The sequence below is a fragment of the Cyclopterus lumpus genome, chromosome 11, assembly GCF_009769545.1.
Source record: "Cyclopterus lumpus isolate fCycLum1 chromosome 11, fCycLum1.pri, whole genome shotgun sequence".
Lineage (NCBI taxonomy): Eukaryota > Metazoa > Chordata > Actinopteri > Perciformes > Cyclopteridae > Cyclopterus > Cyclopterus lumpus.
This window is the reverse complement of record NC_046976.1, coordinates 10040980-10052173: the sequence shown is the minus strand read 5'-3', so window position 1 is coordinate 10052173 and position 11194 is coordinate 10040980. Positions and strand designations below refer to the sequence as shown.

At 41.4% G+C, this 11194-nt stretch overlaps 1 protein-coding gene across 1 annotated transcript; it reads right to left on the bottom strand.

Moving 5' to 3' along the window:
• Positions 1–1018: 1018 nt before the first annotated feature.
• Positions 1019–10718, bottom strand: rbm24a (RNA binding motif protein 24a). Its single transcript, XM_034546108.1, has 4 exons — positions 10290–10718; positions 9146–9269; positions 8796–8850; positions 1019–3586 (listed from the first exon to the last, which is right to left on the bottom strand). Exons 1-4 carry the CDS (start codon positions 10455–10457, stop codon positions 3235–3237), a joined length of 699 nt encoding a protein of 232 aa, XP_034401999.1. The 5' UTR covers positions 10458–10718; the 3' UTR covers positions 1019–3234.
• Between the last annotated feature and the right edge of the window lie 476 nt (positions 10719–11194).

The following is an 11194-nucleotide window of genomic DNA, read 5'->3' as shown; positions in this document are numbered from 1 at the left end:
CAAGAAAATGGTTTCACAATGAGGAGGAGCGGCACAGCATCTGGCATGTGTGACATTTTTTATCACAATGGGGGTTTTGCCTCAATAAAGTTTTATTTTAAGTCACTTTTTATTTCATAATGTCGCATTTCATATACCAAGCTCAACTAATGCTACCTGATTCAACCAGTTAGCTCCATTTAGCTTGAGTAACAATATTGTCAAAGTAGATCTTACAGTCAAATGCTATGAATACGTAAAGTACACTCAGACAATAACTAAACTCTACTTTTATCTTGTTTAACAAGGCTGCTCATGCAACCCACCTTGCTGGATAACTAACATTAGCTAGACTTGGTTGTGAGTTTGGATTATTGCTGCAAAGTGAGGAGATAGTGTTAGTGACGCCAGCTAACGATTCATCATCAATTCTGGCTAGTTTTGATTTAAAAAAAGGTTCCCTAGAGAAGAACTTACTCAACTCTGCAGAGCAAAAAGACAGACAGCCTTTCTCTGGTTGCTTTACTCAACTTAGATACACTTTGACGCAGAGTAATAATCAAATATATAGCATGCAGCCTTGATCATAAGCATTGATAAGCTAAATTATGGGATAAGCTGTCTCTTGGGGTTGGGGTGTTTTGAAATTAAAATGTCTGTAATGAAATCAAAATGACATCCAATGAAATCTGTAATTTTGAAACTAAGAATGATGAAACAACGTTTCATAATAATGAGTTTGGTTTAAATATTTTTTTTGTAATTTTCCTTTCCTTGGTTCACTTCCAATTCATATGATTAATTTCACAATTTATTTTGTGTTTATTTAATATTGAACACCTCCATACGTAGCTTGCACAAAATAAATATGAATCATATGGATGAGTGTATGTATAGAAAGATGAGAGGCTACATATGGCCGAAGATCACATGTGTCCGCAGCTCCTGAAAACTCAGTTTACTTTAAAAGAAATGTCACCAAGCTTTTTAAATATAGAACATTTTATTCCAATTTTAAGTAAATGGAGTTGGAATTCTGAAAAAAAAGTTTTAATATCAACAGGACCTTTGCATTTAAATAGAAACACTTTACATGCCTTCATCCAGTGACAATGAAAAGCTTCCTTAAAAAGTTTTTTTGTCATTTATTTTTCATATTTCCCTTGTAAGAAATAGTTCAAGTATAAAAATTCCCAACAGTGTAAAATAGCCCATCTGATGAATATTAAGCAAAAGAAGCACAGCTACTGAAATATTGACAACAACTATACATTCTAGTGGAGAAAGCAGCATTTCCGCTTGTTTTTTGTGAAAATTATAATTGTTTTTCCTCTCATCTAAACACAGAAGAGGCAGAGTACAATCTGCACGCAAATAGGCCTGCATTTAAATAAAGTTTCTTCCCTACAAAAGGCATTAGGCTAATATTTAATGTCATGTTCTAAAGAATCAAAAAGATAAAAAATAAAAGTACAGTGCACATAACAGTATCTTAAATAACTCCTATAATGACATTTTTGGTTGAGTATGTTAATAATAATAATATTATAACTAAACTAATCAATAACTTATATATGCCTTGAGATGAGTACATAATAATATTATTTATACAGTACCGCAACTAAGTCTCTACTCTCAGAGCGTCAACATAGTCAACCCTCAAAAATAAATATCTTAAATAGTAGATTTTTTCAATTTTTTCTCTCTTAAATAGCAGTAGTCACACAGACTAACATAACGTCAAACAGTCAAGCCCCCATCCTCCACCCCTCATGGTGATCTTGACAGACACGAGGCAGACCAGTTGTTGGGGTGGCTTTGGTGATAGTGTGTGTGTGTGAGTGTGTGTGTGTGTGTGTGTGTCAGTGAGAGTGTGAGTGTGTACCTGACACCAGACTACAGCAGCACAGAGGTGGATGTGCTGACAGCTGCAGGGCTGCATGACTGGGGGTGGGTGGGGGGCTTCTCTGCTGTGGGGCTCTGTGTTGGGTGGAGGGGTGTGAAGTTGGTTCCCAAATGGGCCCGGCCGGGGATTAAAATGTGACAGCTCAACAAACGAGCACAAGTGATGCGTTCTTTCCAGAGTGATCCGTCTGTGTGGCGCTGGAGCGGCTCTGTCCACCCCCACCAGCAGCTGCTCTCTCTCTCCCTCTTTCTTTCTCTTTTTCTTTCTCTCCATCCCAGAGCCAGAGAGAAACACCACTGTGCTGCCTTTGTCTTTGACTGCTATGTGTGCAACTCTGGATGCATGTGTCTGTGTCCGTGTGAGTGAAACATGTGGAAAAGCAACTGATTTAGTGTTTCTCATTGTCTGGAGCCATTTTCAACCTCTCTCCTTTTGTCAGTGCGTTTGTTTTGTTTGCCAAGTCCCCCTTTAGTCCAAGAATCAAGTCAGAGTTGATGACATTTTCAGTTTTTTGTTGCTTTTCTTCGGCTTTTTTGTCTCCTGGTGATTTGTTTGCTTTGCATAGGTCAAGAGGTCGAGACACAGAGTAAAAAAAGGGACATTCAGCATCAGGAAGATAAAAAGGTAGTTCTTCAAATATGTGTGACACGACGAGTTACGACTTCTCGACTTCCTGACAGAGGTCACATTATAATAGCTAACACATTGGAAACGGTTCCATTTCCCTGATTATCAGAAAAAAAGCACTTGAAAAGACAAAAAGAACAAGAAGAGCCCCCAATGTGTAATAATAACAATAATAAATATAAATGTTATGAGGGCATCAAATAACTGAAAACACTTGTGGAAAACCACAAGTGAAAAAAAAGCGAACAGTTTCCTAAACTAACGTTAAAGACAGCAATAGGACTTAAAGGCTTAGTTTAACACCTATACCAACCTCAGGGATTAGTTCCTGCTTTACTTTTCTAGAAATAAGTACTCTACCACAATGATAATAGTAATGATAATAATAATAATAATAATAATAATAATAATAATAATAGTTAGAACAACAATAATAGTAAATCACTTTCCATTATTTGTTCTGCGACTTTTTTTCATTTTCTTGTTTTTTGGTTGAAGCACGGCAAGTTGGAAAGTTACTGTAAAAAGTTTCCACCTCACCTCACCATCATCATCACCACCACCACCATCATCACCACCATCATCATTACCTTTTTAAAGCTACTCTGCCTATAACCCTTAAGGCCACTCCTTCTTCCTTAAGGCCACTCCCTCTTCCTTTTCCGTCGCTGTGGCCGTGGCCGTGGCTTCTCGCTCTGCATGTCCAGTGGTTGCAGTGGCTGCTATTGCATGCGGTCGGCTTGCAGCTGCTGAGACTGATACTGACCAAAGGCTGCGGCTGCTGCGGCAGCTGAGCCTGGGGCAGCTGCGGCTAAAGGCTGCTGGACTGCGTAGCCATACCCGGCAGTAGCCATGTAGCCTGCAGCGGCAGGGGATGCAGCGTACGGATACTGCTCATATGCAGCGGCAGCGGCAGCGCTGGCTGCAGCTGCAGAATACTGCGCGTAGGCAGCTCCGGTGTAGTCGATGTAGGGGGAGGAGGCAGTGGCGGGTGCAGCAGCTGTAGGTTGCACATGAGGGATGACCATACTAGGCTGTACGAAGGCCTGAGGGTACATATAGTGGGCCGGTATGCTGTGAAACAAACACACATACGACAGGTTAGTTTGATTCAGCCAGTTTGTGCGTAATAGCACCCACCCTAAAACCCAAACCCAACTCCATCACACTGCGGCCAAGCGCCCGCCCACCACCCACCACTGAGCCCCAGTCCAATCCACCAGTCAAGAACACCAAGGAAATGCCTGCTAGTAGGAATTAGAACAATATAGGGTTGCCAAAATAGAAATCTCTGTGAAAAAAAGACTGTAAGGTGAAGAAAACTTTGAACACCCAAAGGTGTTTTAGGCCATCGAATCTACTGAAAGATCCCATTGTGTTTGGAGGAAGTGGTCTTTATGGGATACATGGGAAAAGGTTTCATATTTTGTTGTTTGGGTCAGTTTTGAGCTTGTGGAGGCAGAACTACAGAGAGGGAGTGAGATGAAAATAAAATATAAAAATAGTTTGGGATCTGAAACCTGTAGCTGGTTTTGTCCATCACATGTGGATTTGGCTCTGGTGCCGTCCCCCTGCCTGCTGGAGGGCTAATGGGTGGGGAGGAGAGGGAGGCTTACAGTGCCGGGGGTGGGGGTGCGGACAGAGGAGATGAGCCCAGGGAGGCATTGTGAAAATGTCACTGCCACTTTGACAGCTGGACAGTTTTCAAAAAGGGACGCTGCTGGCCATTTCCCCCTCTGTGTCTGGACAAAGAGCCGGGGAGGCAGCAGGGGGAGCCGGGACTAGACTTCGCACCCAGAGGGATGTTTCGATTAAATAAACAATTATGAACAATGAGCACATTCTGCCCTTCATGACATAGCCTTAAACCCCCTCCCCCAGACTCTATAAGGTCTGGAAACTAAGTTGGACAGCAAGTGTGAGGGGAGCTTTGGACATTTATACTAATCAGAATTGAACTGTCCACTTTTGACTGTAGGTGGAATAATATTCAGTCTTTGAAGTCGTGACCCCCCCCCCCCCCCCCCCCCACCCCCCTCCTCCTTCACATTACAGATAAAAGTAGCATTACATTCAATCTCACTTTAATTCAAATGGATGAGAAGCATCAAGCTTGACGGAAACAATTTGATATTTGTTGCAGAAAGCTACAACAACAACTATGTGAGTGTAATGGCTCAAAAATCTGTTGAGAGAAAATCAAGGATCATATAATGAGTCAAGTCTGCATAATTGAACATCAGGTGGTCACGTTTTCTAGTCTGGATTGGGGAAAAAAGGAGGTGCAGAAAATGTTAAAGGTTGAAAGGCAGGATCTATCGTGGCAACCCTATTGTGAGCACTCCATTATCCAATCCAATCCACATCTCAACCAAAAAAGGTGGGCCAGGAGAAAAACAGGAAAAACAAAACAACAGCAAGGCGTCAGAGAGGAAGAAATATGTAAAAATAGTCCACCTCAACGAGACTGATTACAACACTGAAACAGCACAATCACTCAACTGAAAAGACACATAAAAAGAAAAGGGAGGGAATAAACTGAAACTAAGTGTGTATGTAGAGGTTTGGTGTGGCCCGTCAGTAAAGGCCAAAGGTCAATGCTAAACACATACACAGGTTTGAACAATTTCTGAAGGCCAGAAACCACATGTCAGCATTGAAAATATTAAGTTTTTTTCTCCAGAGTTACTCTGTTTCTCACTCCAAACCCTCAGAAACAGCATTTTATCATCATGTGACACAGAATCTCTCCTTTGAAACTCACACTAATGAAACTCAGCAGGGTAAAGCAGGTTTCAAGGATGATTTTAGAGGATGTCATCTCTAAAACTCGCTCACAAAACAGTGGAGAGACATTTCCTGTGTATAAAGTCAAAGTTAAATGACTGAATTATTCACCACCAGCAGACTGGAGGAAACTCTTCATTCTAGATGTGAATGACCCACTACAGGCCCATTGTATAATATGGAATAAAAAGCTATTATTAGCCTATTTGGTCAAACACCAGTACACACCGCAACTCTAATGGTTACACAGACCCTGTCACACGACTGGATACTCTCACACAATTATTTTACACCGGTATAACCCAACTACCTACAATAAGATAACATTATACCCTGTGTTCAAACAGTTATCTGTTATCTGTTCCTGACTAATTCAACTTTGAGGATTCTTGATAAGGTTCAAAGAACTTTGCTAAAAGATGCATCTCCCTTTTTATATTTTGTTTAACTAACTACGACTGCAGTTAAGAGAATATATGTGAAGATGGTAGGAATAATATGCGACAAGCTGAATTTAACTGGCTTGATAACACTGTCTAAGAATTGTTGTCAACGGTTTTGATAGGGAAGAATGTATTGAATAAAAAAGACGATATCTCTAGTTCTGCTGCACATTATACTTTCTTAAACTGTCCCTTGTAACTCTGCATAAATGGCATTAAAGAAACAAGCTAACATTCCCACAAAACTTTCAGTTGCACATTTTATAACAGCTGCTAGCGTATATGATTGAATGTAGAGGCTGCAGCTCAGACAACTGTTTTGACATTTAAAAAAAGGACTTCCACTGGTTTGAACCCATTTCCAGTGCTCTCTAAATCAAACTTCAAGCTCAATGCATTTTTTTAGATCGTACTAGCTGTCTCAGATTCCCCACTACTACTATATTAATGGGATGGTTGGGTAGACTAGCACACATATAGCATTAGCAGAGGTTTTAGCCATGGGAAGCAAAGCTCTGGCTGCCACATCCAACGTGGCCCCTGATTAAAGAAATCAACCTCTTTCACCTGGAGGTACTCATAAAATAAGGCAATCAAAAATACAGTGAATGTATGGCTGTTTTGTGAAGCCATGATGCTAGCTATAGTGTGTGTGTGTGTGCGCATGTGTGTTTGTGTCTTTACTGGAATGCAGATCTCTCACAACCCAGCGGTCATTAAAGTTCAAGGCTAAATAAAGGCTTGTTGCCTCCGTGTGTACGGTCTGCTGAGGGCATCTAATGTTTGTGAGGTATGTTTGTGTCCTGAAAGTGAGAGAGGTTGGCAGTACACACCTGTCCTGCTTTGACAGTGTTGCTCATTGGACTTTTGATATCATGACTGAGGCACAGATTGTCCTGGTGTCCAGACTTTAGTCATAATCCACAAAGAAAGCTACTTGGATCAGACACAAAGACAGTTTTACATTTAAAGTCCTGACATGAAGATGCTCAGTTTGAAACCTGCTCTGCAGTTGTTTGAGTGTCTGAGCAGTTTGAGGATGTGAAAGGGTGAAACATTATATACTTTCACATTTGCCTGATTTGTATTGAGCCTGATTAGGAACACGATCTTCTAAAATTCCTCTATTTAATGAGATGTACCTACTTGGTTTATCTTATGACATTCGTAAACATCCTACATTGTACAAACAGAGGAGCTCTTTGGATGCTGACATGGGCTACAGATGTCCTCTGATTGGTGAACTTTATTGGTGACAATACTGTTGTTATTACTCGGTTATTAACTTTATACGCAGCGGGTTTCCCTACGTGTTAATTATCAAAGACAAACTGCCAGATGGTTCTGGTTCATATCAGACTGGACATTAATGTGGCTCCTAATACACCCACTCTTGCCTCGTTTAAATGGCCCCTGCAATGCTCTTACATGACAGAGAGGGACAGTCCTGCATGCTCACCAGACCCCCGCCCACATACACACACACACACACACACACACACACACACACACACACACACACACACACACACACACACACACACAACACAGAGCTTCATGCGACTGCAGCGTCAGCATTCAGGGCTTTGTGTGGCACAATGGATGTGCTTGTTTTCCTTAACGAGAGAGAGAGAGAGAGAGAGAGAGAGAGAGAGAGAGAGAGAGAGAGAGAGAGAGAGTGTGAAAGAGAGAGAAACATTTGTTTGTGTCACACTGGAGACTTTGGGACTATGTGAGCGGACAAAGACACACACACACACACACAAACAAACACAATAGGAGCACATACTCATATGTACCAATGTAACCAGACATGTACACACATAATTACACATATTGTTATGACTACAGCTGACATAGTAGCTGTTGTCATTCCTTCATAAAGACAACATCCACTTTCTGGTGGTAAATTGGTCACGAAAAGTCTATGTAGTGTAGAGATGAGCAAAGACAAAGATGTATGGAGACAGGAAGGAAGACAAGAGAGTTGACAGAGTGGACCAGCAGTAATATGGCAAAGAGAGACAATTTCATAGGGAATTTGTTGCTGCTACGCTGTGTTAATGTGAGAAACTAACACCAGGAGGATGCTATTAGCATACACAAGCAGTGATGGGTTTTGTTATTTTGGGGAAATTGTGTGAGAAATTGAAGTCAGGAGATGATTGAGGGTAAAAAAGAACAAGAAAAAAACACACAGAAAATTCACAAGACAGCCAGGAAACAAATGAAACAACACATCCTGTTAAACAAAACAGGTCAACCACAAGCTAAAGCAAAAAACAACAACTTTGCTCTTCCTTGGCAAAGTTAACACGCATCCACAAAAAAGTAAAAGACACCCCAAAGATTAAATCAATCCAGCTTCTTTTTTTTTGGTAATTAAAGTGAGAAAGCACACGATTTAGCTAACAACACCACTTCATAACTGCACACAAAGCTCTAAGTTCTATTCAAATAACATAAAAAATCAGGTCAACACCCACATACATGCATCTATAATCACCATGTTGAGCTTGTTTGTGTGTGTTTGAGTCTACAGGTATTTCCCTTCTCTGGTCTGTGATTATGTCACAAACCAGCACACTTAGCTTAACCGAGAGCGAGCCTGTCGGACCAAAGAAAGATAGATAACATTGAGTCAGGCTGAAAGTTTCCATCATTGTCCACTCAGAGCACACACACACACACGCACTCACGCATGCACGCATGCACGCACGCACGCACGCACGCACGCACGCACACACACACACACACACACACACACACACACACACACACACACACACTTTTACAAACAGGCAAACCTAGAAAAGGCAGCTTGACTGGCTTGGTGTTTGGTGGACAGTGATCAATAAAAAAAACTACATTCAACTTATTGTCCACCACATTATTGATTGGGGAGAAAAAAAGGTAAAAGGTAAAAATCTTAATGATAGTATCAATTATTACACATTAAACTGAGAATAAATTAAACAAATATTGAAATAATTCAATGCAATGTGTCCATCCCAACATTCCTCTAAAATGCATGTAGACTTCTCAGTACTTACCCATAAGGCCTTTGGATGAACGCTGGGTGAATTTGGGGAACACCAAAGGTAAAGCCTGCAAAATAAAGGAAACAATGTAAAAAAAAAAGAATACAGACAGCATTTATAAAAAACAAAAAACTGAAAACTTGTCAAACTTGATTTTCTTGTTTGCTGGTTTGCCAATAAAAACAACTCCCTAGGTGATCCCAAACAGACACAGTGAGGAAATATACACTCGCTATGTTAATTCATGAAACATGATGTGTGATTTATCAATCTTGAACAAACACATGTCAAACTGCACATTGTGATAATCAGCAAACACATTAATGTGGCTTGTTGTTGGATTCTGATTTGACTGCCTTCACCTTGCTGCATCACCCGAGGCTTGGCCCCCAAGTAGGCCAGGTTGACGTTGGCCTTCCTGCCGTCAATGATTGGGTTGGGGTCCTTACAGGCCCGGTCTGCAGCCGAGCGGTCCGCCATCGTCACCTGCCAGAGGAGGGGAAGCATGAGAAAGATGTGGATAACTGAAATCTGTGTGTAAGTTGTTTACATTTCCTGCTGATCGGCTTCACAGCACATAGTTACATTGAAAAACTGTGTGTTAGGAAGAGAGAAGACATACTTTAATAGGTGTGAATGCATGTTAGTCGTCTGTCTGAGTGTATCTCTGCCCATGAAGCCATCATTAACAGCAGCATGTATTTGGCAGCACACACGCATATCCATCACTCTCATGTGGATATGTTGAATGGGATCCAGGCAGAGATGACTGACTGAACATGGCTCCCTCATCACTCCCATTACAGACTTTATTTCTCCTCTCAGTGCTTAGCCGACATCTGAGAGGTATACCTCACTGACCTGGACGAAAAGCGTTTTCCATGAGCAAATACAGATAAAGAGGATAAATAATGCATATGATGCTACAACACTAAAGAGAGGATTGAAGTAAAAACATCTTAGTAATTACAGAGAAATGTTACATGTATTAAGCCGTTTTTATTCATGAATTCACACCCCAAAAAAACAGAGTAGAGCATTGGACCGGTTGCTTTATGTCTCTACTCTAATGCGTTTAGTCTGTCAAGTAAGACAAGTGTGTGTACAACATTTTCTTTCGCAAACATCTTTTAGATGATGAAACCAGTGTAACAGTGTCAGAAACACACAGACACCGTGAGGTTGTTCTCAGCCCACCAGAGCTGTCAGTTTCAGAGCAGCTCACTTTCAATCGTGTCAGGGAAGGCGCATACCAAAGCGCAACAAGTCGCTGGGTGCAGGGTTGCAACAGAAGCCAATGACGAATTTAAGCAGGGACTTCTTATCAAAACATAAACACCCCATGACTGCAGTTAAATTAAGATTAATTATGATGTTGTGACGGACATCAACAGCCGCGCACTTTAACAGAGACGCGCCATGGCAGGATTTCTCCTACATGCGTAAAAGTTAGTTTTCAATTCTGTGTAAAACTGATAGCGATGCATGTGGTTAAGCAATACTTACGAATCCATAACCCCTAGACTTGCCGGTCTGTCTGTCGGTAATGACCACCGCTTCTTCAATCTCACCAAACACCTCAAAATATTTCCTGAGACTTGAATCCGAGGTGTGGTAGGGAAGACCCCCGACAAAAATCTTCGTATAGGTCGTGTCCTTTTGCGTGGTGTGCATCGTTAGTGCAAAATACAATAAATAGGAACAATTAAAAAAAAGAGTAGTGCAATGTCTTCGAATCAGTGATTCTTTGGATGAAGAGAGATCAGCCGGCTCTGTAAGTTTTTCAGAAGAGAAAACGCAACAAAAACTCGACAGAAATGAAGCCTCGAGGTAGATTTATCTTCCGACAGTTAAGAGGAGAGTTATATGGAGCGGATTGTCCCACAGAGACCATCAGGTGTTTCCAGCTCTTCTTGGTAACTCTGCTGTCTAACTAAATAGGTTTGGGACCCATTCCTAAAAGCTCTGCTCCAAACTCCACCCAACTTTCAGTCGGTCTCTGCGCCGCCCACCAGCGCGCACAAACAGCTGTCTGGGGAACCTGCAGCCTGAAACACTGGAGCTCCCTCACAAAAAAAGATCCTCCACTCTCACGTTAAATTAACCATCAGGGGCCAAAGACAACCTGATTACACTGATGATATGTTTTCGCTTCCTTCTAAATACATATCTGATGATTTTGATTTTTTGTTTTATCTCTGGTGAAATAAGACGTATTTGGATGTTTCAAAGTCCGCCCTGTCTCTTCCATGAATGATGTCTCTCACACAGCTTGGGGACAGACACATCCCAGCAGCAGTGCAGCAGACAGACAGGTGCAGCTTTGAGGCTCAGCTGGAAGGATCATTCTTCAAGATAGACACTCCACTTGTTAGGGGTTGACAGAGTTTTGGCAAGTTTCTGAGCCCACG

Excerpts from the sequence above, each read along its gene's own strand:
- rbm24a (XM_034546108.1), bottom strand. The coding sequence starts at position 10,457 with ATGCACACCACGCAAAAGGACACGACCTATACGAAGATTTTTGTCGGG. Across the intron at positions 8,851-9,145 it reads GCCTCGGGTGATGCAGCAAG|GCTTTACCTTTGGTGTTCCC; the intron begins GTGAAGGCAGTC and ends TTTATTTTGCAG. Across the intron at positions 3,587-8,795 it reads TTCATCCAAAGGCCTTATGG|CATACCGGCCCACTATATGT; the intron begins GTAAGTACTGAG and ends TTTGTTTCACAG.